The 27,635-nt window shown below is 51.6% G+C and overlaps 1 protein-coding gene across 3 annotated transcripts in view; it reads right to left on the reverse strand.

The window, feature by feature from the left end:
- Nucleotides 1-27,635, reverse strand: part of trioa (trio Rho guanine nucleotide exchange factor a) — a 125,039-nt gene that overhangs the window by 46,963 nt on the left and 50,441 nt on the right. For all 3 annotated transcript variants that reach the window (XM_064347777.1, XM_064347779.1, XM_064347780.1), the window contains exons 3-12: nucleotides 20,811-20,885; nucleotides 18,645-18,759; nucleotides 16,970-17,162; nucleotides 14,679-15,194; nucleotides 14,038-14,160; nucleotides 8,383-8,574; nucleotides 6,949-7,080; nucleotides 6,104-6,334; nucleotides 3,574-3,696; nucleotides 2,489-2,680 (exon numbers count right to left, since the gene is read on the reverse strand). In XM_064347777.1, coding sequence (XP_064203847.1) covers nucleotides 2,489-2,680; nucleotides 3,574-3,696; nucleotides 6,104-6,334; nucleotides 6,949-7,080; nucleotides 8,383-8,574; nucleotides 14,038-14,160; nucleotides 14,679-15,194; nucleotides 16,970-17,162; nucleotides 18,645-18,759; nucleotides 20,811-20,885 — 1,892 coding nt within the window. The remainder of the gene's footprint in view (nucleotides 1-2,488; nucleotides 2,681-3,573; nucleotides 3,697-6,103; nucleotides 6,335-6,948; nucleotides 7,081-8,382; nucleotides 8,575-14,037; nucleotides 14,161-14,678; nucleotides 15,195-16,969; nucleotides 17,163-18,644; nucleotides 18,760-20,810; nucleotides 20,886-27,635) is intronic.

A 27,635-nucleotide genomic window follows, 5' to 3' on the forward strand; every position in this document is an offset into this window, starting at 1 on the left:
TTTGTGTCATGAAATGAAGGGTTAAGAGATAGCATATTTAAAGAATTTCTCCTGGTTGTTTCCTATCCGGTTTGGCATGTTTATAGAGTTGGTAACTCCTCTCCTACAGTAGCAGAATACAAACTACAGAGACGGCATCTCGGTTGGGTTGTGGCTAAATAGATTCTTGACCACAAGTAAACAAAGGTTTGTCAAACAGGGGAAGTAGCTAGTGAAATGTAATAAGTGGCTTGTCATAAGCTTAATTACAGTGTTGCTTGCGTGTTTCGAAAGTGCCGTAGCAGAGACACCAACCCTATTGTTATTGTCTTCCACTTCCGCCCCTTGCCATAACTCTACTGCACGCTGATTGGCTAGACGGGCCGAACGACGCGGCCCTGGTTCAAAAAATGAATCAGGACACCGACGGGGTCCAGAAGCGTTCTGCAAGGGCTGACCACAGGCGACGAAGCGCACGCACACCAGGCCGCCGTACCCCCGATGCTCAGACCCCCGATGCTCGGACCCCACCGTTGTTGCCTCGGTATTCCCGGCTTAAGGGTGTCAAAATGTGTCAATACATGTACAGGGCAGCACCTCAGCAACAGAATGCTACATGAACGAGAGAAACCATAATCCTTGAGGAAAAAAATCTATGAGCTCTACGAACCAGCACAGAAATTCTGCTGCTGAGTAAGGCTAATGAAATATAACCAGAATAAACCAGGTCCTGACACATGATGACAGAAGTGACGTATTTCTGTGAACAGTGCAGGCTCTGCGGTGACTAATGTTGTCTCAAGCTGTTCTCGACATCTGCGATAATTAGATGAGAACAGCGCAACCACGTAAATACCTTTTACGTGCAGTACAGAAATAATCATATACTGTCACGCACCGGGGTATAAAACATGACCGCTGAACTGCCATTCATAATCTCAAACAGACGCCATGTGATCCCGTTTCAATTAATGACAGGTGAGGAGGTGAAAAAAAGGTAAATATACAGTGCACTTTGCCTCCAGGAAACGTCCTTCAATTGATTCCACGTAATTACAGCTTGCGGCTAGCACAAACAGACGTGCACAGGCTGCCGCGGCTGTAAAGACTGCTAGCGCGCCGCGGAGGGGAACCGGGATGAAAGCAAAGCAGAGGAGAGGGGCGCCGGCTCGCGACGCACGCCCTCTCGTTTCGCAAGGGAGCGTCTGCCGAGGTTCGGGGCCCCGTCCCCAAGGCTGGCTCAGCCGAAACGGAACGCCGCGTTCCCGCAAAGACGGGAGAACGAGGGCCGGGAGAGCCTGGAATAATTTACTGCTTTTCCCCAGAGCACCGAAGACTACAAAGCAGGGCACTCCTGCCAACCACGCAGAATGGCCTATTGTTTCAGACAGGATGTCACGTGGGGGGGGAGCGGGAGACAAGTAAATTAATAAATAAATGTGCGCGATCGGGAGCCGCGTTCAAAGAGGAAATATGCAGGGCGTGCGACGTTAAAAAAGGCGTGAGGGGGGAAAAAGTTATTTTCATATCAAACAGAAATATCCCCGCTCGCCGTTTCCGCTGTGAAAGAACGCCATTGTGGATGCGGCTTCCCCTCCGAGCTGCGGAGGGTAACACTAGAAGTGCTCGCGCTAGAGAAGCGTCTGAGGGCTAGTCCTCAGAGAGGGAGCCGGAACGCCCACAGCAGGGCGGACGAGAGGGAGCACGCCCTTTCTAGCAAGCGTTTACCCTCTCAGGCCGAAGGAGCAGGGACGTGTGCAACAGACACTTCCCTCCTGGGGTCCTGCGACTCCTCCCCCGCCGCTGTCGGGCAGAGGACAGGGGGCGCTGTAGTCTATGTGTAGTGTAACAAAGGACATCTCTCAGTCCCCTCACCCTGCCAGCGCTGAGCCTCCCCAGGAAGACTCCGCTGCTCCAGGGGACTCGTCCGGGATCTTCCTCAGTGTCCCAGTGTTTTGTCACAACTCCTCCCACATCCTGTCTCTAGCTGAGGCTCTAAAGCAGGGTCTAGCTGCAGTGTGTGGACTTCACTGTCCCAGCACGGACGGCTCGTGGACAGAGGAGGGAGTGAGGGGGGCGAATGCTGTCCATCTTTCCAAGGTGACTGCGTTAGCATTGACTTCTGCGCCGCATGTTATTGATCAACTAGTAAATTATAATGCGGCAGAGACATAAAATATAGCACCTACATCGGAACACCGCGTGCACTCACTGGAACACCTTGTTAATCTCTCTGAATGGTGACTCACCATGCTGACACACCCTCTGGTGGCTAATTCTAGTCTAATACACATTGATCTTAGCGGAACAGGATGGAACAGGAACTTTGGCAAAATGATCATAGATGAGTGCAGTACATGGCACGTTTGAAGCCTTGTGCATATGTGTGCGTGTGTGTGAGCGTGTGTGTGTGCGTCTCTTACAAAAAGAGCCCTACTGACTCTTCAAGGAGTGGGCGGGGCTGCCGCTGGATGAGGCGGGACCCGGCGAGACGGGGGGCGGGGCCTACCTCCTTGACGTGCGTGTGGAAGGACACGGACATGTCCAGCAGCACCTTGCGCTGCTCCACGCGCCGGACGAAGTCCTGGATGCGGTCCTCCAGCTGGTGGGCGGCCTGGTAGATCTCCTCCGGGTCGCACTCGCCCGTCTGCGCCAGCTGCTCCGCCGCCTCCAGCAGCTTGTCGGCGTTGGTGTAGGTGTTCTGCGCGGGCGAGGGGGGGGAGGAGGGGGGGGGGGTCACTCGCTCATCTCGCAGGAAGGCAGGCCGGCGTTTGCTTTGACCGCCCGTACCCTCCAAAGCGCTCACAGCGGGGTAATGCCTATTAAACAAGCGCTGCACCGCTCGGGCCCAGAAGGGCCGCCGTCCAGCACATCTCTCACTCTCGTTAAAGCGCTAACTCTCAGGGCCGAGGAGCGGAGGCCAGCCTCGCGTAAATCAGGAGAGAGGGCCGCTGAGCCAAGCAGAGGGCCGAGGACGAAAACGTCCCCTAACGAGGCCCTTCAGAATCGCTCCGTCTCATAACGGCACCGTCGCTTTCATCTTCCGGAGACAAAGGAAATCCATTTCCACCGAGAGACGGCATAAATGTGAAAAACAAGCCCTGTTTGTTTCTTAGACGCCCGTTCAAAAATCAATTCCAGGCCTTGGATTTGCCTGCATGGCTGATTTAAAGGAACATTTTATCACATTCAGCTAGAGCCCAAATTTGAGCGCAGCTTCAAAAAGAGGAAGAAAAAAACACACAGCTCTAACCTACTTTTTCTTTCGTATTAATATTACATGGGATAAACCGGACCGAACTGAGATACAAGACGAACATTCTTTATACCCTATAATGGAGGCAGGTACATAAATTAACAGAAAATCAAGTAATGTTTAGCCAATTATTTTTGTTTACAAAAGCAGGTCTGAGGTCATTTTGAAATCAAACCCAGTACCACCCTGGTCAAATGAGTCAGTGAACATGATACATCCCTAATGTTCAGATAGCAGAAGCAAAGAGACAGAGAGATTCCCCTTAAGAGTTACACAGCACAGTAAACGGGTGGGAAACAGGAAGTGACAGGGCGGGGGGTGGTGTTGGAGAAACTCACCTGGGCCACTTCCTCAAAGTCCTCGTGCCGTTTCTGGAGGGCTCGCGCCCGGTGCAGGGACTTGCCCACGCCGGTGTGTTTGCTGAGGAAGGCCTCCCCGTGGTTCTCGATCCAGTCCAGCACCTGCAAAGCGGCGGAGCCAGAGCAACGTGGTTAAGGAGGAGCTACGGCTAAGCGGTACGGTTAAGTGGGCAAGCCGGTGGCTTAGGGGCTGGCATGGCTACGAGGGGTATGGCTAAGCTGGTTATGCCTGCCCGGCAGGCGCAGCACAGGGCTGCCATAGCTACAGACACGCACGTCCCAGACCGCCATACTCTGGTATACAAGTGTGTGCAGGAGCATCTCACCCGCAGGGTACTACACAAAAATATCTAACATTCATATCAGATACAACTACTTCTCCTGGGTAGGAATCCTAATCATGCAAAAAGGCCTGCAGGGCAAAAACCACTTTGAGAAATAACAGATAAAAAAACTATTACATATTTACAATGTATGTATATGGATTGTATTGATTGGGGTTTTGTTTGCTTTTGCTTTGAGGAACTAAGAGACAGGCAAAGAGATGAGCTTAATGCTGATAGCGAGCTAGTCCCAACGGCAAATTCAACATGCAAAGCATTTCCGCAGAATTAACAGAAGGCACTGCTCAGAAGTGACCGGAGCGGAGATTTAAGCAGACCACGTGACTCGAGAGGAGGATAAAGCGGAGAAGGTTCCAGAAGGGGCCTCCCATATGCCGGCTTTAGAGAGAAGAGAAGCCGTGCGGCGGCATCCTGGCCCCGCCTGCATCGCGCGTCCCGTTTCTGCACGGGTATAATTAGCGTAGCGTTCTGACCACGGCTGCATCGCTGGTACGGCTCGACCGCACCGCACACACACAGACACACGCGCTCGCACGCAATTAGACCATTCCAGAGGAAAGTCATCTCCGGGGCTCAACTACGGCTGGTGCAGGGCTGCGTCAGTGCGGATAAAACAGCATCCCCCCGCTAACGCGCTCCTCGTTAAAAACCTGTTCACTCTCCAAGCTCTAATCGCCTGAGCTTCCAGCCCCCTCCGGCCACCGTCGACAAGGCAGAGATAGGGGCTTCGAAGGCGAGGGGAGGCGGGCAAACAGACGGCGACAGAGAGCTCCGACTCGACACCCGCAAGAGTCGTACGCGGCCGACGTCGACGACGCAGGCCCGACTGCGGGGCGAGGAGGAGCGCACGTTATTTTTGAAAAGCTGGTCAGTCGGGCTCAGCGCTGGGGAGCGCGGGTTCCCCTCGGCTCCGTCATTCCGCGGCCACGCTTTTCGATTCCAGGGCCAGCTCGGTCCCCGCGCGCGGCTCTGCGCGGCTCACGGAAAAGCCCGCACCTGGCCGCGCTTATGAACAACGGTTGCCATGGCAACTGTTCCCTAGCACAGAGGGAGAACCCTGCAGCAGCGAACACCCCCGCACCCCCCCCCCCCCACACACACCCCCTCCCCAAGGCAGAAAGTCGCAGTAAGTAGCCCAGTCATTACTGCTGCCACGTTTGAGCGCGAAGGGTTAAAGCGAAAGTCCGTGCATGAAAACTGCTCAGAGAAGAGAAAATGTGTGTGCTGCCACCACAAATTGCACAGTGCTATTTCTGCTACACATGCACAGGAAAATAATCCCGCTGCGTATATATATATATATTTTTTTTTTTTTTAAGCAGCGGCATTACCAGCAATTACATCCTAAAGTCTTCTCAGCAACAGACAGGCTGTTCAGGGGGAGGGGCTGTCATTGGCATCAGACAGAACGCACGCGTACCGAAGGACATCAGAATCATTCCACCAGCAGCGTGCACGTGTTAGCGAACTGGTACGGGTCCTGTCAGAACCGCAGAGGGCTTTCCTTCGTCTTTCTGGGCTTTTCGCTCATCTCTGCTTCGTTTTCCCCCGTGTGGTTTGAAAGCGGGCTGCTTCGGTTTGCGCGGCCGCGGTGTGTCTGGGTGGAAATGCCTCCACTCGGAGGGGTGGCGCACGCTGCGAAGCCAGAGACATACGCACTATGCAGCAAAACCCAGACCGGCTCCTTCCCCCCTCATTCCTGCACCCCTGCGCTGCGTAGACACAGCGACTGCAGCCACAGCTCCGCGCTGCCTCGTAAAAATAACCAGGAGCGCACAGGCGAGAAGATTCGAAGAGCAGCCTTCCATTACAAACTGCAAAGAGCAGCACGCTCGCCCTGGCCAAGACCATATCTGAAGCAATTTCACAGGATCAGTCCATCTTTCGGATAAAAGGACTTACAGAGGAAGAACCAAATAAGATCAAAAGGAAAAAAACAAACGAGTGTGTGTAGACCGGCTAATTGCACTGCTATAAATACGCTACAGTGACTGAATTCAGCACATAAATTAGGCCATATAAAGTGCAGTTGGACAGAAGGGCACAAGACTTTCACTTCCCTGTCTGCGGTATTTCCACACACGCGCTTCCCCTTTCTTACATGAAAAAACCCAAACAAACCCTCGGGTGCGGGGAGGGGGAGGGGGAGGGGGGCGGAGCCCGACCTGCTGGACGTCCTGCTGGAAGACGCAGAGCTGCAGTCTCTGGTGCAGCCGGACCTTGCGGTGCTGCCAGATGTTCTCCAGCTGCCGCTGGTGGTGCAGCACCTCGTGGATGATGTCCAGCACGTGGTGCACGGCCTTGGAGTAGTTGGCGGAAGCGGTGAGGGAGTCGGCGCTGCCGGGGGTCAGCGGGCGCTGCAGCTTGTCCAGCAGGGCCTTGCCGTCCTGGCTGACCTGTAGGGCGCACGGCACGGACATTACCGACCGCCAATTTTACTCACAATACCGCAAACAAAATGGCTCTGCTAACAAGAACCCAGTAACCCAGTCTCAAGTTAACTAAAGTGATGTTGACTGCTGTTACTACATCAAACAGCGATCACTATGCAGGGATAAATAAACTGAATAAGAATTGTAATGTGCTGTACCTCAGAGTAAACTGCAGTAATGTACTGTAAATCAGAGTAAACTGCAGTAATGTACTGTACCTCAGAGTAAACTACAGTAAAGTACTGTACCACACAATAAACTACAGTAATGTACTGTACCTCAGAGTAGGCTGCAGTAATGTGCTGTACCTCAGAGTAAACTACAGTAAAGTACTGTACCTCAGAGTAAACTGCAGTAATGTGCTGTACCTCAGAGTAAACTACAGTAAAGTACTGTACCTCAGAGTAAACTGCAGTAATGTACTGTACCTCAGAGTAAACTGCAGTAAAGTACTGTACCTCAGAGTAAGCTGCAGTAATGTACTGTACCTCAGAGTAAGCTGCAGTAAAGTACTGTACCTCAGAGTAAGCTGCAGTAATGTGCTGTACCTCAGAGTAAACTGCAGTAATGTACTGTACCTCAGAGTAAGCTGCAGTAATGTGCTCATACAGGCCCTGGTGGTGGTGGATGGCATCCTCCAGGTCCTGCAGTTCAGAGGGCAGGTCCACCTCTCCACAGGCCTTACACCACGAGTCCACATTGTTCATGTACTGTGGGAGAGGGAGGGGCGCGACAGTCAACAGCGTTTACAACAACAAGGGGGCGTGTGCCCTCGATGTCCTCGAAAAAGGAGCGTCAGCATTATGATTCAAACGACATTTCCCCAGTCGCCTGACAATACTGGCACTGTGCTTAAACATACGTCCGGACTAGATTCATAAACAGCATTGTGAAAGCAGCAACGACCTTGCCCTGATAATTATCAAACTCCGAGTTTACACACCTTATTTTGTATGCTTGTGACAAATAATGAAAGGTATTAATAATAACAGCCTAATCTACACAGCACTTCCCCATGTTGGCAGGCAGCCTGATAACGAATATTACAATGGGAGAGGTAAACACAAGTGTCATTCATTTCACCAGAAGGCTCAATAACGGTAACCGTCTGAAGAGAAGTTTTTAAAACGCCCGATAATTGAGGCTGGCTGGCGGCAGAACGGATCACCCTCACGCTGCGGAGAGCTTGTGATGCTGCTGTACGCGTGAGAGCATGTGACTCGGGCTGCACTCTGCGCAGCCTATATACACATCAGCTCCTCTGGGACTGACGAGAATAGGAATAAAGATAAAACAGTAAGAACAAAGAACATCAGAAGAACCCAAAGAAAAACAACTCATAAGCCTGCAGCTGGGATTACTGCGCGTCAAGAAGAGGGTCAGAAAAAAAATATGCTTGAATCTCATTTTTATCATAAGCCTGCACCCACTCCACCACACCACACCGCACCCCCACCCTAGGGCAGACCCCCTGGTTGGCCGCTGCCTAATGCCAATCAGATTCCAGTATGCAGCAAACACACTCAAAACCCCTCAAAAAATGACTCTGAACACACTGTGGGTAATTGGAGCCCTCCAGTACAGAAACAATGAAAAAACCCTAAATATGAATCTGCATCAGTCCACAAAAAAGGTCCTGATGTCCTCTATATGCAATGTAGTCAAAGGCAGACCTACAAAAATGGCCTAAATTGATATACATGCGCATATACACACAAACAAAAATGCATACACGCACCTGTGCACACATATTAATGAATATTAGTGTGAGCATGTGTGTGTATGTGTATGTGCGTATGTGTGTGTGCGCGTGTGAGCGAGGAAGAGTTTCTGTGAGCACGTGCGCGTGCGTGTGAGTGTGTGTATGTGCACGCGTGTGTGTGAGTGTGTGTATGTGCACGCGTGTGAGTGTGTGTATGTGCATGCGTGTGAGTGTGTGTATGTGTATGTGCATGCGTGTGCGTAAGTGTGACCGTGTGTGCGTGTGCGTGTGCGCGCGCGGGCGGGCGGACCTGGTCACACTTCTGGTGGAAGGCGGCGGACATCTCCAGCAGCGTGCTGCGCTCGTCCAGCGCGGCGGCGAAGGCCTTCCACTCCTGCTCCAGCTGGCTGGAGATCTGCTTGATCTGCTGCGACGCGTAGTGCCCCGCCTCCAGCAGCCGGCTGCCCACCGACATGATGCGGTTGATGTTCACGTACACGTTCTGTAGGGGGGGGGGGGGGCGTCAACAGCAGCGGGACACTCCGGGAGCGCACCCCAGAAACCCCGCAGATTTACCCACCCATAGGCTTCAGTATTACTCTTCAGACTTGCGCTTTACATTTTAGATTTACATTACATTTTACATTTTCACATCCTGAAGCATTTCAGATATATTCAATATATATAATAAATCTAGTTTTGTCCATTTAATATAATGCATTCGTTTTCAAAATAAAAAAAATCGCTGAAATGCCCAAGAATTTCAGTTTTGTAAATGTGATCTGCTGTGTGGGTACTTATGCAATGTAAATGTAAAAGGCACTTAGGATAGGTCAGTAAGCCTCTCTGTGCTGCCTTGTCCCCCAACACTCATTTTAAAATACTTGTGCTTATTATTTTCTTTTTGAGACAACAAATAAGTCCTTACTTCCAAGCAGAAACACTCTAAAATAAACCCACAGTGCAGCCCTGGACACCTTTTTTAAATCACACTTAAATTGCAATATTTTTCATTCAACAAAGCATCAGAAGAAATGATGATGTTCTCTTCGAGTGTCAATTAAGCTCAAGTGAAACGGTAAAAGAGACGGGGGCTCGATGGCATTTTCTGGGCTGAGTGAGTTTGAGGGTTTATCCATTTTTGTGCTGAGGGAAACGACAACACTTCTCTGATTTGGTGAGGCGCTGGTAACAATTGATAACACTTTCATCCCCCTCACCGCAGGCGTTGGTAACGGACGAGGTCTCCCAGGACACAGGCCTTTGAGTACGGGCGGTTAGGCACGCTGCCTGGAGACCAGGGGTGTCGGGGGGTACACACACGAATAGATAAAGGAATCTGCTAATCAAATATATATTTACATTTTAGATACAGAAAACTGCGCCGTTGCTAGGCTGGGCTCTATGCACACACACACACACACACGCACACGCACACACCCCGACCCCCCTGGGGCTGTGCTGAATCCACGGCTTCAAAACAAACAGCCAGGCAAACGAAAGGCTGAACTTATTCAGTCCCTGAAGAGAAACAGCCACACCCATGGGAGAAAAGGACACATACAGACACCCTCACATACACACACACACACACACGCACGCACGCACACACACAGGCAAACACACATACACACACACACACAGGCAAACACACACACACACACACACACTCACACACACAGAATAACACCACACATGCACGCACCCATGCAGGCACCCACACACACACACACACACACACACAGAATAACACCACACATGCACGCACAAGTGCACCCACACCCACACAAACACGCCCATGTTTTCCCCAGCCCTGGGGGGCCGGGCGGGGAGTTGGAATGCGGGGTGGAAGTTTGGTCACGTGTCACCATGTGTCACTTCCAGCCCTGCCACCACCGACAGCACCGGAGCCTAAAAAAACAGCTCCTCTTAAAGCGGGACGGCACGCGGGCCCCACAGAGGGAACTTAAAGAGGGACGACACCCAGGCCCCACAGAGGGAACTTAAAGAGGGACGACACCCAGGCCCCACAGAGGGAACTTAAAGAGGGACGACACCCAGGCCCCACAGAGGGAACTTAAAGAGGGACGACAGGCGGGCCCCACAGAGGGAACTTAAAGAGGGACGACAGGCGGGCCCCACAGAGGGAACTTAAAGAGGGACGACAGGCGGGCCTCACAGAGGGAACTTAAAGAGGGACGACAGGCGGGCCCCACAGAGGGAACTTAAAGAGGGACGACAGGCGGGCCCCACAGAGGGAACTTAAAGAGGGACGACAGGCGGGCCCCACAGAGGGAACTTAAAGAGGGACGACAGGCGGGCCCCACAGAGGGAACTTAAAGAGGGACGACAGGCGGGCCCCACAGAGGGAACTTAAAGAGGGACGACACGCGGGCCCCAAAGAGGGAACTTAAAGAGGGACGACACCCAGGCCCCACAGAGGGAACTTAGAGGGACGACACGCGGGCCCCAAAGAGGGAGCTTAGAGGGACGACATGCGGGCCCCACAGAGGGAGCTTAGAGGGACGACATGCGGGCCCCAAAGAGGGAGCTTAGAGGGACGACATGCGGGCCCCACAGAGGGAGCTTAGAGGGACGACATGCGGGCCCCACAGAGGCCTGTTCCTCATCTCCCGCTCCCTCCCCTGGGGCTTCACTTTAACCCCAGCCTGCTCCAGCGAGGGTTCGACATTCTTTTCCTTCTTACATAACATCATCAGCTCGGTGGGCGAGGAGATTTACATAAAACGTGTAATAAATAAATAATAATTAAAAAAAACCTTCAACAACTGCTGATGGTGGTGATTCAAAGTTAAGGGCAAAATGCAGAGGCAGTCGGTCATGATGCGTCCACACGCTCCACCGATCCCTGAGCACCGTCCAGAGAACTCACAGGTAAACATTTTACAACCGGAATGAACAGGTTTCTCTTTCCCAGCAAAGCCTGCTCCCTAATTATCACATTTATAGCCCGATAGCTTTTCACCTTCGAACCGAACGCACAGAACGCTCTTTCTGTTCTCATTCTGTATGAGGGTCAGCAGAAACGGGCCTCAGCCGGGCAGCTAACGAAGCGCTGCTCTCAAGGGAGGCCTCTCTCGTTAGGATCACAGTGCTGGAGCTCCCCTCTGTTCTGCAGGCGCACTGCACTCTGGGTAATGGGAGGGACCTTCTGAGCCTGCGTCCGAGAGATCGATGCACTGGCCTGACAGCACAATAAAGGCAGACCCTCATCTTCTTTTTCACACAGGCACACACACACACACACACACACACAAAGGCACACAAGCATGCACGTACTCACTCACACATTCACACACGCACGCACACACGCATACGTGCACACACAAAGCCCACACACACTCACACAGGCAGGCAGGCAGGCAGGCAGGCACGCGCGCACACACCAGGGAATACAAGCAGGCTTCACGCAGAAACATACACACACACACACGCTCATGCGTGCACACAACCCATACGTGCACACACAAAGCCCACACACACTCACACAGGCAGGCAGGCAGGCAGGCACGCGCGCACACACCAGGGAATACCAGCAGGCTTCACGCAGAAACATACACACACACACACGCTCATGCATGCACACAATCCACATGCGCACACACAAAGCCCACACACGCACTCTGCCACTGAACGCCTAACAGACACCGCACATGCATGTACACGTGCTCCCGCACACCCACACAGTACCAGCACACACCACGAGAGCTGTTTTTACAGCCAGAGAACATACTACATGTATGTGTGCAGGGGTCTTCAGCACTGACCCACTCCCTTTCAAATGAACAGGTTGACAAAATGGGGCTACATTTCTTCCAGAAGAGTTCACCAACATAATTCCTCGTCTCTCACAGTTACAGTAGCTTGGACCGACACAACCGCTATATAACTGGTATCTATAATAATGTGGTTCGATGTAATCAGTATTTCCGCAAAATTACACGTGAAAATGTTCACCAGTTCTTCTTTTCTTCGATTCGTCTCTGAACCTCACTTGAAACCCAAGCTCGGTAAACAAGCACGACCACACTGGTGGCTGATTGCCACTCGGGGCAAAACAGGAGACGATCAATATTTCACCTTCCGGCAAAATGGGAAACTTAACATGCAGCCAGATCTAGCAGACAGGCTGAGGGCAACACTGCACAGAGGAAATATGGACTGGTTATGTTTGTCACACATTGGAAAATTAGGAGATTTCAGAATTTTGAGTTCCTGAGCACAGGGGAATCACAAACACCATAACATAACCATGACGGAGGAAAACAAACCCGACAGGAAGTAGGCAAATTAAGATTTTGGTCACACACTCCATTACGCACTTAAGCAATCATTTAGGAATCGATATGGTAGGTATTAAGGAGATTTCCTGTACTTAAGTATTACCGTAAGCTTTGAAATGAAGTGCGCTGACATCCCCTCCAAACAATCCCACTGACGTCCAAAATGAGCAGTGAATCACTGCTGCACAGTACTTCAGTACACCTGTAGGTGGCACACAGCCAAATATCCCCCTTGGGCAGCTGAGCATGTTCTTTGGCAACAAAACATCAGTATTTTCTTTTCTCTGTCAGACTGCCTCCAGTGCTTGGCAAGCTAGTCCTGACAGGACAGGACCTCACACACACTATCGTGCACACACACACACACACTCCCACCCACTTATTATTTAAAAAATAAAAAAGGTAAAAACCTGACACGCTCGACAGGCCTCGTGGGAGCTCTGCTGTGAGCAACGTCCTGTCAGACAGGAAGCTGAGCTACGTCCCTCAAGGAAAGGCTCGACCAGCCGCAGCCTGTTTACCTGCCCCTACCCCGCCCTCCCCCCCGAATCCCATCCACCCGCAGTCCTCCCGCCAAACCCGCCCGCTGCCAGTGTGGTCCGTCCAGGGGCCACCGCCGGGCTCCCTGTTTACCGACAGGAGGCAAAAAGTGTGGAGAAGGAGAACTTGCGAGAGGAGGGTGACGCCTGTGCAGGGAGGTCAAAGTTCAGCACACGCTCGAGTCAGAACGTGTGAGGAAACACAATCCATGTCTACCGTTACTGGCGCATAAATCTTTCTGTGGGGTTTCAGGTCTCTGAGATTTGTTCTGACCTGTTGGAGACGAGCTGCTTTGGAAGAGCCCTCTCTCACCCAACTCTCCGGCCCACCTGACTTATTAAAGTGAGCCTGCGCTTATTAAAAATGGAGAAGAGAGGAGAGGCGTTCAAATGAGCCCTTTAAGGGCGCTGGCCGACCTCCCTTCTGTTGCTGCTTATTAAGAATGTGATTACACCCGTTAGGCTCGGGAAGGAGGGAAATCATTCAAGCCCCATTTTAGGCGCAGAATGGATGGGCAACTGTGCTGCCACTGGACGGCCCCCAGACGAGTCCACAAAGAGGGGAGGGAGGGGAGGGGCAGCCCACAGCGCCGCTAAATACGTCTGAGAGACAGATGCCAGGCCCAGTTCCCCTGTCCTTGGTCACAGGGTCACAAAGCAAGGGGGGGGGGGTATACAACATGGAAGCCAAAGGGATCGCGAGTGGGGGTGGGGGGGTAATCACTGTCCAGCAAGACACAATCCTCGTCTTGCTTTCAACCACCTCCTCAAACCACTACCGCCCCCCATTCCCACATACGAGATACAAGGTTTCTTCCGTTTTTCGACATTTTCTTTCGCCTTAACCGCTATTTTGAGCCCAGACTCAAAAATGAGTAATATGCTGTAGAATTTGGCAGACCCACCCATTGCAACCCTTGCCCAAAATTCAATAAGAAATCCTCATTCACGTTCCTCAATACTGAAATACCAAGAGCATTCCAGCTTCCTGTTCCCAAAGATCTCATTTCCTTCCTCTACCTTATCAGCCTGGGAGGCACCTGAAGGCGTAAGAAATGCGAAGTGGAATGTGTGAGAGAGTGAGTAACTGGAGCACTACGTGCAGCCCGGCCTCGCTCTTACCATGCAGTTCATAGCGAAGTGATTGTGTTGGGTCTGGAGCTCCATGGCGTGGGGGTGGTTGGTTCCGATCTCGGTGTACCCTGCTAGGAACAGGCCTTTGTTGTGCATGATCCAGTCAAACATCTGCGGAGAGAAGCAGAAAGCTATGGGTTAGTGTGTGTGTTGGGGGGGGGTAATAGGAGTTGAAATCACACCTGAAAAAACCAAGTCAGGACAGAATAACATGACACGGAACATTTAATACAATTCTGTATTAAATACTGACATGGTGTTCCAGAGAAATGTCAACACCAGCTCACAGATTTTTTTCCCCAGAGATATTCAACAATGCCAACTTTGTGGCCATAGTTTCGAAATTCATAATTTACTATGAGAAACCACCAAGGTTTTTTTTTTTTTTGTGCTTTTCTTTCATAGATTAAAGGCAGAAAACCAACCGGATTTTTAGTTTAGTTCTTGCATAGAGAACCGTTTTGTTTTAAAAGCAAGGTGAGTACCACCAAAACGGAATGCTGTCTGTCTGGTGACAGAACATCATAAAACATTACGGCCAACCAGTCAAGCCTCATCTTCCAAGACCTACACTAACCGCACGGCTGAACTAAAGACCCGGGGAACGAGGCTCGGGGAGCGGGCCGTACCTTCTCGGCGTCCTGCTCGAAGAGCCGCAGCTGGAAGCACTGGTCCAGCTGCAGCTTGCGCACGTGCCACATCTGGTGCAGGTGCTGGCGGGTGGAGTGCAGCTTGTCCAGCAGCGCCGACACCTTGGGCACCAGGCTCTGCGTGTCGGCGTTGGGCGTGGAGGCGGCGTTGCGGTTGGAGTAGCCCTCGCTGCTCTGGATGCGCTGCAGGAGCTTCTGGCCCTCGGCGTCCAGCTCCTCGATGGGCGCCTTGATCACCTTCTTCTTGAGGCCCGAGTGCTCGTCGATCATGCGCCGCGCCCCGTCCAGGTCCTGCGGGAAGTCCTTGCGCCCCAGCAGCTCCTGCATCTCCTCCAGGCGCGCCAGCATGTGCGAGGCGTTGCTGGTGAAGTCCTCAAAGGCCACCCGGATCTCGATCCACTCCTCGTGGTTGTAGTCCAGGCTGCCGTCGAAGTCCGGCGTCAGCTGGGACGGGTCCACCACCTTGGAGAGGCCCTCAAGCGACACCATGGTTGTCTGTTTAGTGGGGAGGGAGGGGGGTGGGGGGGTGCGTGTTAAGGATGGAGAAGAAGGCGGGGGGGGCATTGGGGGGGTTAAGGACATCACATGATAGCGGTAACCGTCCTTGACCTCACGCGATACGGGAAGGGACGCCGGAGTTACTATAAATGGCCGCCTGACTGGGGACGCTATACTTAGCATAAATCAAATTACAGCGGAGCTGACGCAGGCGGGCCGGGGGCTAGCGTTTCACCGCGCGACGGGGAGAGAGAAACACAGCCGCGGGGTTCGGGGAGGAGTCGCCGCCGGCCGTTAGCATCGATCCTGCGCCGTCTCTGACTTCACGAGGGCGCGCGTAACGAACGCTCAAACTCCGCCCTGGGAAAGCAGAAGTGCAGAAGTGCTAACGCTATTCATCCAGGAGCGACGGCTCGCGCCGTTTAAAAAGGCGCGACGGATCTGAGCGATGACTCATCTTCCCGGTGACATACGCCGTGAGAAGAAAGCGGCAGAAGTGTGTGGCGGCTGAGGGGGAAGGGGGCGATGGGTATTATAACTCAGAACTGCGAGCGTTTAATGACACGCGTATCGCTCCTGCCAATTATTCTAAATACAATTGAAGATGATTTGGGTTCGCAAAATGATACAACCATTTTTCTGTGCTGATTTACAATAATGTAATTCCATCGTGAGTCAATAAATCTGCCTTTATTTTGGATGGAAACACCAAACGCACTCCTCTACTGTTAGCTGGGCTGGGGGGTCTTTTAGGCTACCACTCTTATCGGATGTGCACAGAAATGTCACCAATGCAGTCCCACTGTTTCACTAGAGGTGTGTGTGTTTGTGTGTGTCATTGGACAGAAAATCCATCAAAGTGCCAATGTAGACAGTGATAATTACTGCTGTGTTCTATACAGTTTATTTGCATTTTATCAATGCATTGGTTTCCAAACTTGGTCCGGGGGACCCACTGTGTATGTTGGTTGTCATATAAACATTACTGTGCACTATGAAGAATAAAAGTTCCATATTCACATTCCAGAACATTCAGTCAGTGAGATCTGCAAATGAAGGCTTTCATTCTCTGTGATGCACTACATGATTCCTGTAGAAAGTGATAAACTTTAATTGATTCACCAATAGACTGGCAGGTGCAATCAGCTGGCTCCTAATTTCTGAAAGTGTGGACAGCTACTGGACAGATACTGACAGAAAACCTTCTGCCGAAAATAGAGTTAAAACCAACAGCCAGACCTGCATTATTTAAAATTATGAAAATATATGGCAGAACTTAGACACATTTTCAACAACCTTAACTGCTCAATAAATTGGTTGTGACAAAAACCAGCTTACATAATGGGTCCCCAGGAATGACTTCAGGAGCCACTGCATTAATGCATTTGTAATGTCATACTGCTTATTCCAGAAGCCGCTACACTTACAGAAATTGAATATATTGGAAAAAATTGTGAAATAATACATAGCATGAAGATATTTTCACAAACCTCGACTATGCTACAGTGAATGAACCCCTTCTGGTTTTCAAGCAAAAGCACAGTAAAATCACAGATTCAGTCCCATTTCCAAATCTTAAGGTGCATGAATTTAATATTTTAAAATAAATATGTACTTCGACAGGAGCAAGTTCAATGCAGCTGGCCTGGTCTCATGTCAGTAATGTGCAATTTAATGTCTGTACGGAAAACAAAAACATTATGTACACGATACGTCTGCACTCCAATGCTGTCAGTGTCACAGATACGGGTGGGGTGGGGGGGACGACTCACCTCAAACTCAAACTTTGAGCTGCCGAAATTGGTCCTCTGCTTCTGCCAGAAGTTGTCGGGCTTGATGATGAGGGCGACGTGTATGCAGCAGGGGAAGGACTCCTGCAGGATCTTCAGCAGGGGCTTGATGGAGTCCCACTTGGACCCGCGCATGTCCACGATGACGGTGAAGCCGTGCTTGCACACATCCTCGCTGCAGCGGGGAGAGAACAGAGCGCGCGGGTCAAAGGCGGCGCGGGCGCGAGCGTCCCTCTCCCCCCAGCCCCCCGCCACCCCCAAACCCCCCCCCGCCAATTACGCGCTCCACAGAGGCGCCGGGGCATAAATCTCACTACCGAACCCACAGACAAGGCAATGCATCAGGCTGAGCGCCGCGGCTGCTTTCTCTGTCAACCTGAGGAAACAAACGGAGCGCTCCTGAGTAAAACGCTCCCTGTTGCTTACCCAAACCGGCCATGTCTGTGCCTTCTGCATTAAAAACCATCGCTGCTGAAGCTCCACGTGAGATTTGAGGCTTCCAGGCAGTGCCTGCTCTCCCCAGCAGGAGGCGCCGCAGATCTAACACCCACAATGCCCTGCTGCCCCTTGCAGTGAAAAGCGCTCTCTGTCGGCTACGCCTGTCTAACGCTCTGTCCCTGACGCTGAGAGCAGTCCACCTCCCTGCAGTCCACCTCCCTGCCGTGTGACCCGGCCGGGACACGAGCGAACAGGCGTACAGACGGACTGACTGACTGACGGACGGACGAACGGACGCAGGCCGGGGTGGAGCCGAGAACGGCGCTTCTCCTGAAACGGCGTGGAGCTGAGCCCTAGCAGCGCGCCTGCCTGCGTGCAACTGCTGTACTTTGTTTTGCAGTACGGCGCTCTCCCTCTCTCCCTCCCTCCCTCCCTCCCTCCCTCTCCCTCCCTCCCTCCCTTTCTCTCTTCCTCTCTCTCCAGTGCAGAGGACGCTGTGCCTGCGCGCGCGTGTGTGTGTGTGTGTGTGTGTGTGAGAGAGAGAGAGAGAGGGGAAGGGCTCTTGGCAGGAGCGGAGCTGCGGCAGGTTTTCGGGGCTGGCCCACACTGCTGCCTGCCTGCCGGGCATCATCCCTCCCCTGCATCGCCTGGAGGTCTGCTGGCCCTGGGGCGAGGCTAGCCCACATACTGTACACACAACACACAACGCTGTACAGAGCAGAGCAGCAGCACAGCAGTGAGCAGCACAACACAGCACAGCGCTCAGCAGCACAACAGTGAGCAGCACAGCACAGCACAGCAGCCAGCAGCACAAACAGCCAGCGTCAGCAGCACAAAGCAGCACATAGCAGCCGCTCAGGACACAGGGACACAAGGAAAGCTCAGGACAGGACAGGGTGCTGCAGGGGAGGCTGCGGGGGGAAGGCACATCAGTCCCACCCCCACGGGCACGCAGCAGCCAGGGACTGCGTTTAACGGACACTCAGGAGCGACCTATCACAGGCTGTCAGCATCTAACCGCCACCTCTGACCGTCTGTTCCACGGCACCCAGCCGTCACATCAGAGAGCTACGGCAAACGAGCGCTCAGGCGGAGCGATGCTCATAAACACGGCGTGCGGCGCCCTGACGACGCTGCGGCTGGGGCGGAGCCAGGCGGGGGCGCCGTCGCGTTGGCCCCCGGGCGTGACGGAGCGCGTGCGGAGCGTCGCGGCGCCTACCTGGGGATCCCGGCCAGGTAGGCGATGAGCCGGCGAAGGTCCTCCTGGCGTATTCTGTCGTGGTTGCTCCGTGACGGAAATGTCAGCACTGGGCCCCCGCGTCTGTCTCTGCCCCCTGGTGGACAAAAACGGTGGTGAGCCACGCCATTAACACGGAAATCACACAATTAACCTTGCGCACAACACACAGGGACACGCTGTTTTAAACGTCACAGCAAAGCACAGACGTGACCCAGTAAAAGCTGGGAAACATATCTGAATTGTGACAGAACATTTTATTTAAAATAACGTTTGTGTTGCGGGTAGGCACGCATTTCCACATTTCCACCCAGAGTGAAGGCTACGCATTGCACAGTCAGTTCAAGAGCAACCAGAACAAAGGACACTTATGGATGCCCTGGCATGCTTCCAGAATCATCCGTTTCTGGTCTTCTTCGACAGTTACCAGCTCAAGTTATATAACTGTCAAGAACTACCACCACTTTAAGGTACCCAACAGTGATGAAACCCAACCCAACCCAACCCCTGAACCCAAAAGTGATGAAAAACATACTCCATCAAGCTCTTCCTCTCTCTTTCACATATCACCCAGTAGTCTGTAGCCTCATTTGTATTCTTCCTGCTATCACCTTTACACAGGAAGCTTGAGCATGCAGCGTTGCTATGACCACAGTACAGAGAAAAGGCATGACTAAGGCCTGTTTGGTTTCGGTAGCAGTTCAGCCTTTGCCTTCAAACTTAAAGACATTAGCATGAGCAGAGTGCAAGACGAACCTGATCCGGAGCTTCCTGTGACAAACCATTTCCATCGGTCAGGGCTTCAGAGGTCTTCCGTAAAAGAAAAGGGGGGATGTTCTGGATCACAGAGGCCCCTGCCGACGCCCGCGTGGGGGGCAGGACGGGCCCGCGAACCTTCAGGAATGCCTCGGCCAAGCCGGTTCCACTTAGCGGGAAAAACCGAGAGCCCGCTGGTTTTACTCAGAGGGGCGGAGGACTCCGCAAACTTCATCTCTGGAGGAACTCGGAAAATTTCCTACCCGGGGGACCGAGTGTGCTCTTAGGCTCTGTGTGTGTGCGCCCCCCCCCCCCAGTATGAAAACACAAAGGCCTGAGGGGGCCTCAGGGGCTGACTTCTCAAACACAGAGAAAGAAGAACAGGCTGGTAGCGCACTATCAGCGCTGTACACACTCTATATCCTCCAGGATCTCTCAATGTGGGGAAAGCGCTGAGCCTCAGTAATGGAGTCTGGGCTTAATGGGATCACCGTCTTATCTACTGGCGAAAAAGGAGGGAAAAAAGAAAAATGTCCGCCTCGTTATTATGCATTAGACTCCTCGAAACCGCCCGGGCAGCTCGCGCTCTCCGCTGGCTCTGCCGCTGCAGTTAAGCGTCCCCGGTGCTTTCTGGGTAATTGCGCGCTGGTGAAACCGTGGGCCGCAGATATGACGGTAGCCCGTCTCCATGGCGACGGCGCGCGAGGAGAGTCCGCGGCTTTCGCAGCTCCTGACGCCCGCGTGACCTTGAGCGCGGCGGCGGGGCTCGAAATTAAACCCGGCGAACGAAAACGAAGCGCGGAAAAAAACACGGCGTCGCTCGGATCCCCGCGGTCGTGACCGAGCGCATGACGATGTCACCGTCTCGTGTTCGGAGAGTAATGGACTCCGGAGTGCTCAACCTTGCTTTCTTTTGCGGAGAAAACTATCGACTCAGAAAAGTGAAAGGAAGGGAGCGGCGCACACAAGCGAGCCAGCGACCTCTCTCTGCATGTTACTCCTGCTGCTCTTGAGAGCAGGGGGAAGATTCCACCAGAAGAATATATTTTTTAATATTTATTTATTTATTTATTTTAAAAGCTGGAGGTGCCACTCGTAAGACTCGAGCGCTCGTTTGCGCTCGGGCTCGACCGCGAGCGACCTCTCTCCAGTGCGGACCAGCGCTGAAACCGGGGACAGGTTCCACAAGCACGGGGGGGGGGAAAAGAAAAAAGAATTGCTGGTGCTATGTGTTATGTTGAGCGCTGGCTTATGCTAGCAGGCCAGCTGCGTGAGGAGGGTCACATGACAGGAGCTTTGAACATCCCCGGGAGAGGCTGTGTAGAGCTGGCCGTCTCGTGTGTGCTCGGGCGGGGGGGGGGGGGGGTGCAGCGGGTGCAGGGGCTGGCTTACCTGATAAGAAGGCCACTTTCTCCTTGAGGATAGGCAACACCTCCATGGCCTTCATCTCCTCATTCCTGCGAAACCCTGGGGGAAGAGAGGCAAGCTGTGTTTACTTCAGTGATCACACGCTTTGGATCACAGCCAAAGAGGACGCGTTCCCAGCTCCTCCGTATCTTCCGCACGACGCGCTGCGCCGCGTTGATCTCGCTAGCTAGATAAAGCGCGATCGATTGGCTTTGTCTCGCTCGAGCGAACCCACGGTCCAACGGGCGTTCTGACAGGGTTCTTAAGCCGTAAAACGTATTTACATTTTATTTCCTGTGCCATCTTCTCCAATTCTTGCACCCACAAAACACAGTTACCACTTACCGCAAAGGCCACACAGTAGTGAAAGACAATGAACAAAATCACAAAAGAGGTAGCAGCAGCTGGTAGCTTAGCGGATTGCAAGAAGAAGCTAATGCACCACAAACATAAGGATCCCTGGGCACCTTAAGTTTACCCATGCCCCTAATGCGATTAAAGCCAAACATGTCTTTGCAGTAATAGCAGGCTACAGACGTAGCCCAGGCTAGAACCTGAGATACGGTATCTGGGTCGAAGTGTCTGGTCTGCATACGTGTTCAGTTCCTCTATCGGATGAGCCACTCAGGAGCCTAAATGACAACACGGTTGGGAACTAGCCTACACAACAGCAAAGCCTTTTTCATTACAGATTAATGAAACTGCTCACTCCCACACCCAATTTCTGATAAATTTTTGCAGGGCATGGGGGGGGGGGGTTGCTGGTAGGACCATCTTACATATTTTTGCAGTACAGTAAGTGAAAGGAGCTTTTTGTCAGAAAGGAACATGGTATCAGAAGTAAAAAATTGATTCACAACAAATGCCTTTCCACGAAACAGATCTGAATCCCGGCGTAGTCGCCATTACATATCAGTCCGTACGCACGTAGAGATCAGACTACATCCTATGCCGCTGAAGACGGAAGAGAGTGGGCAGTGATATATCTAGCGCTGGAAGAAGATCTCTGATGGCGTGAGCGTCTGGGACGGGGAGCTCCGACAGCTGCAGGATGGAGTCTAGCGCTCCCTCAGGCCCGACAGGGAACTGCGCACAGTATTCCTCCTCCATCTTTATACCCCACCCGTCACGCAGCCCACCGCAACCCCCAGCACTCCAGCCGCCAAATAAAAACCACGCTGCACCCATTAGCGCGAGTGAGCGGGCGCTAATTCACCTTATACGCTTATTTATGAGCGCGCTACGCAACAGGCACCCAGGTTTCACTTCCTCAGTTCACTGGAAAAAAACAAAAAAAAAACAAACCCTCCCTCCCCGAGCCACTGAGGGAAAACAACCGTGGTGTGAAAGAAGGCAGCGCTTTTCATTTCAACCCCAAATTGCACTGAAAGTACGAGTCAATCAAATTAAACGTCCTGTCAGCTAAGTGCTTTGGAATTTAAAATATGACAAAAAAGCTAAGCTAACCATTAATGGAAAAACCAAAAAAAAAACTGACCAATATACAACCCACGTCCTTCCAGACTGTGGAGACTGTGGAAGGTTAAAATATCTGGGAACTTGTGAAACAAAAAAGCCTCCGTTTCTAATCAGGAAGTTAGAGACTTAGAGTTAGCCAGCATGTAAAAGGGATCTGCTAAAGCCTTGTGGAAAACATCCTGTCTTGCAACAAGTCAGCGGTGTGTGGTTACTTAAGCGTCAAAAACAAAAACAAACAGCCCAGAAAAGTAAACACTGTGGCAAAGATCCTCGGCAGTAACCACCTCCTTGACCTGCATAACAGCCGTAACTATCGTACTGCGTGTCACCCGCCACCATAGGGGACCCTTCACACGCCCTCACACACACAGGGTAACATTCTGCCCCCAGGCTGTTGCTGTAGAATACCTAGGGTCAGTAAGGACACATACGTGTGTGAGGGTGTCAATAATGGTTTCCATTGCAGTGCAGCTTCTGAACTCAACACAACTTCCAATCAACAGACCGCCTAACTAATCTGCCAACCCAAACCTAAAAATCTAGACACACTAAAGGGATGAAACTTTTTAATTATTCAATTTCTTAAATGAGGAACTGGAATATTTCACATTGTTCCACGCTTTATGGCACATCTGAAGGAAGTTCAAACTGCTTGAGATCTAACATTAATTAGCACAGCGGTGTCATGCAACATGTGGCAGGGAATCAGCGAGCCAGATGAGTGGTCAGAGTTCAGCAAGGCCGCTCCAGAACAATGACTGAGCTTCAGCTTGAAAGTGTGTCACTCCATTCTTCCCACTACCTGTCACCTCTGACTGTACAGCACCAGAAACAATACACAATAGAGCCCTTCATGGTCATGCCAAACAGGAAGAGAGCCACTTGTGATCACAACTGTCGAAGGAGGAAATGCAGAATGAGAGAGAGAACCGTCAATGCAAAGGAATGACTGGCATCTTGGTTTTACAGAATACCTTTTATTTGGCTGTTTCTTCACACACAGATGCAAACGCAGACAGACACAGACAGACAGACACACAAATAGACTGCGGTGAATAGATCGGAGTTCTGAAACAGCAGGCAAAAGTTCCGCCCTGAGAATCCACCTGAGCAACGTCTCAACGCTCCATGGAATCTCACTTACGACAGAACTTGAATTTAAAACGTGTGCCATTACATCTTGTAAGGTTTTCCACGTCAATTGAGTATTCTGCACCGACGGGCCTCAGAGAACGAGCCTTTCGAACCGAACCGCGGCTAACCGCGGCCTCCGGCTTCCACCCCCGCCGTCACCCGCCAGGCAGAGACCGCTTCGCGCGCGGGGTTCCAGCGACCGACGAGCGCTTCCACGTTCGGCAGACGTTCCCGAGGATAATGAGACTGACACAAAAGACGCGGGTTCCGGGACGGAAACCGAAGCGTGTAATTTCCTCCAGGGACAGAAAGGGGGGGAAATGAAATGTATTCACGAATCGCAGCCAGCTGTGTCTCAGGTAGAGAGAGCGCGTGAACAGTCTCTCTCTCTCTCTCTCTCTCTCTCTCGCACTGCAGCTGCTGTACGAAGCCCCGCGTCCCTCGTGTTCTCTCTCTCTCTCTCAACTCCTAGCCCAGCGCACATAAATTCCAACACCTGCACCAAACAATTTTAGACCGTCCCTGATTGTACCTAATAAAACCTACTGGATCATTTTGAGTCATGGTCCCCTCAGTAAAGGATGTGATTAATGGCTTCCGCATTAGCTTGGAACTCTTGGAACTCGAAGGCAGATACTTTTATGAAGAAAGTAAAAAATTTACGGCCCCCCCACCCACGTGCTTGGAACGGATATTAATTGGCAATTTTCATAATGCTCTCCCTGCATGGCTCTGTGCAGGAGAGATGAGGTCACTGTCCTGGCTGGATAACAGTCTTCACTGCAGTATTCCACACCAGCAACTGGTGAGGCTAAAGGTGGCAGCCAAGCCTGCCGATATACCTCTCTCCCCTTCTCCTTTCCTTTCTCCTCCCTGCCCCATGCCCTCTCTCTCTCTCTCTCCTGCCCCCTGCTCTCTCTCTCCTGGTCCCTGCTCTCTCTCTCCTGGTCCCTGCTCTCTCCCTCATGGTCCCTGCTTTCTCTCTCCCTCGTGCTCTCTCACTCTCTCTCTTTCTCTCTCTCTGTCCTTTTTATGGCCATTGTCTGGACGGTGCAGACACTCCCCGCCTCACGCCTCCCTGGTTAATGAGAACTGTCAGGTTCAGAACAACCCCACTGTCCGTTTGTACGCCAACCAATTACTTCACATAGTGGGCCTTTATCAGGCATACTGCACACAATAGGCGGTTGTAGGCCTTGTCCTTTCCTTTAAATAGGTACATGTAAGTTTTGTTATTGTGGATTTCCAGTCAGGCATCATATGAATGCAAAAATAATTATCCATCATTTAGTCTGTAAGGCACTTCATCGATTATTCTTGCAAGATTATAAAACATATAAACAACACTATTGGCTCTAAGTATGTCAAAATATTATGCATCGATGTTTCAGGCATTTTAAACTCTTTCAAATGAAATCACCAGATGTAAAATAACCCATAACCTAAAGAAAGTCTGTTGGCAATTTGTAAAGCGTATAAGCAGCATGCAGCAACGCACCGGGCTATTTCCATTTCAAAGAATTACAGATCAAACGCGGATTGTAATTACAGCCTTTCGTGAGGGAGACCGGCTCGTAAATCGGATTTCATCCTCCGAAACGAGCCGCGGCTGACCGTTGAACTACTCCGACATTAATCCGCACGCAGCCCGATGCATTTCTCAAGCCACTAACTAGAGTGCGAAATCTATCAACATTTTCCGTCGGTTCCGGCGAGCTCAAAGCAGCCAGCCAATCTCTGCAGTAGAACTCTGCAGCCCGGGTCCTAGCTGCTGCGTAGGCTACGCTGGGGGAACCTGCTGGACGGTCATGTAGCTCACAGCTTCCACAGCAGGAACGAAAGAGCTATGAAAACAGCGGTATATCTCCGGGAAACAGTGTCTCGCGGCGGTGGAGACGGGAGATGTACCCTTGGGGTGTTATGGGGCTAATGCGTGGGGGAGACTGCAGCAAGAGCAGTCAAGACCTCGCTGGCGGAGTCGGGGTGATGTAATGCTGAGCACGCGTGTGCGCGCGCGTGTATCACGGCGAGTCCGCGGGGGTTTTCGGAGGAGGAAAGTGAGAGAGCCGACGGCCGTGAGGAAAGGGAGAGAGGGAGAGCAAACGGAGAGTAAACTGCGCTGTGCATCACGGAGCCGGTCCTCACGCGCTCGCGCAACAGCGCTTTCGGGAGAGCTCCAGATAGCAGGCTTCTAGAGCAGCTGCCGATTAACGCAAGTCACAAATTACCATCGTAGTCCTCAGTGGGCAGAGGGATTTTTTTCGCCCACACAGGATATAGCAAAAGGGAAGACAACGTGACGATGAACAATTTCACTGTCCATACTGAAGAAATAACGGCACAATTAAAATACTGAACCATATTGCTCTTCGACTTTGCAGGCTTTAGGAGCAGAATTCAGCCACAGCATAATTTGTTCATGATAATTAATCAACCTAAGATGCACTGCTCATAATACACAGGTAAGGTGCTTGATAAACCTACTGTACTGTAAAGCCGTTATTACTTAATAAACGGATTATTTCGTATTTTCAACGTGGTGGTTTTAGCGGGGCCAAGGACCAAAGGTAAAAGAAGGAACCCCGTACAGTGTTTGAGTCATGCTTGGGCCTCAAACGCGGCTCGCTGCCTGTTCCTTTCTGCCGCTGAAGGAATCCGCGACGTCACTCGGAAGGACGGGAACGTGCCGAAGCTCCGTGATTCGCCATATGAGCACGGTGCAAACAATTTTAATGAGTCATTTAAGAAAATAAACACGACTGGCGTTTTCCCTTCCCCATTTCCTGTGTCTAATACACTCTGCCCTTTCTGTGTGGAACATGGATTCAAACAGGCCTTACAGAGCATAAACAATAAATGCTATTAAATACTACATCACATATTGTGGCCACTATCCTGTCTTTATAAAGCCCTGAACTCCAGGATAGAGGCGATAGATACTGGCACAAAACCTTCAGAAAAGTGGAAGGGGGGGGGGGGGGGGGGGGGGGGGTACTACATTATTTATGGAACTATAACAGTGCCAAGCCATTGCATCCAATCAGCAGGCGAAAAACGGAGCCAGTACAGCTATCACGCTGCTGCCTCATGACACGGCTGTCGCAGCGCTGCCGGAACGTTCCGTGTTAGCCGGGCAGCCTACGATCCTCTGAGCACAAGGCTGCGACTGTATCAAAGCCAGCCTCTGTTCCTGGCTAATTAATTCCGGCCAGGAGGCAGTTTGTCGCGACCAACCCTCGGTTTAGCATTGTGTGAATATTTATGGACATGCTAATGAGCTGCTAAATCTCTCCAGCACCTGCTGAGGCTGGGGAGAGGGGGAAAAGTGCTTTCTCTCCCCCTTTTCTCCCCAAAGGGAGGCGAGCAGGGATTTCCATATCAAACCGCTTTTCCCGGTCTCCCGGGCTGTTATGTTCGGTCGCAGATGAACGATCTGAAGCAATCACGGGGAGAACTGTTCATTTATTGGGTTGAAAATAATAATAAACCATTATATCAATTAAGGCAAATAAACTGCTTGATAAACATACTATATATCATCCATGACAAAGTATATCATGTTTTTTTTTTTTTAAACTAAGACATTACTATTAAGACATGTCAGTTTAGGAACATGCACACTGTGCGAGTGCAAATGGGAAAATGTAACTGGAGGAAAGCCCCGTTCTATTCCTGATCCTCTTTGGACAATGGCAGTTAATCACAAACCCTCCGTTCGCACAACAGGGGATTTAAGGGTCATAACCAGTTCAGACGAGAAAATACCCAGATTACAGCCTCGGGTGGAACCCTCAACTCAATTAGTATTCATCTGAAGTGGTTGCAAACCACTAGCCCAGCCAGTCCTCCAAGCGCTTTCAAGTGGGTTTACAGGAAGGGTTAGAAGAAAAGTGTTTGGGGTTTGACCCGTGGACAAAAACAAGCTTCGCACAAGTTCAGCTGCTCAGTTGTTGGGGTCAGAGCAGAAGGGGCTAACTAAAGACACATGGAGAGGAGGGGGAGGCAGCTAAGGGAAGGGTAACAGACACTTGGTGGGGTCACAGAGGGAGGGGTTGAGGAGATTTTGGGGGGGGGTTTGGCAGAGGGAGGTTGAAGGCGCTGGCTGCTTAGAGAGATCAAACCTGTGCATGGCTCACTACCCTGTTATTGATTTCATTATACTTCTGACGGACTCAGCACTAGTCAAGCCTGACTTCC

Source organism: Anguilla rostrata, chromosome 8, assembly GCF_018555375.3.
Source record: "Anguilla rostrata isolate EN2019 chromosome 8, ASM1855537v3, whole genome shotgun sequence".
Taxonomy (NCBI): Eukaryota; Metazoa; Chordata; class Actinopteri; order Anguilliformes; family Anguillidae; genus Anguilla; species Anguilla rostrata.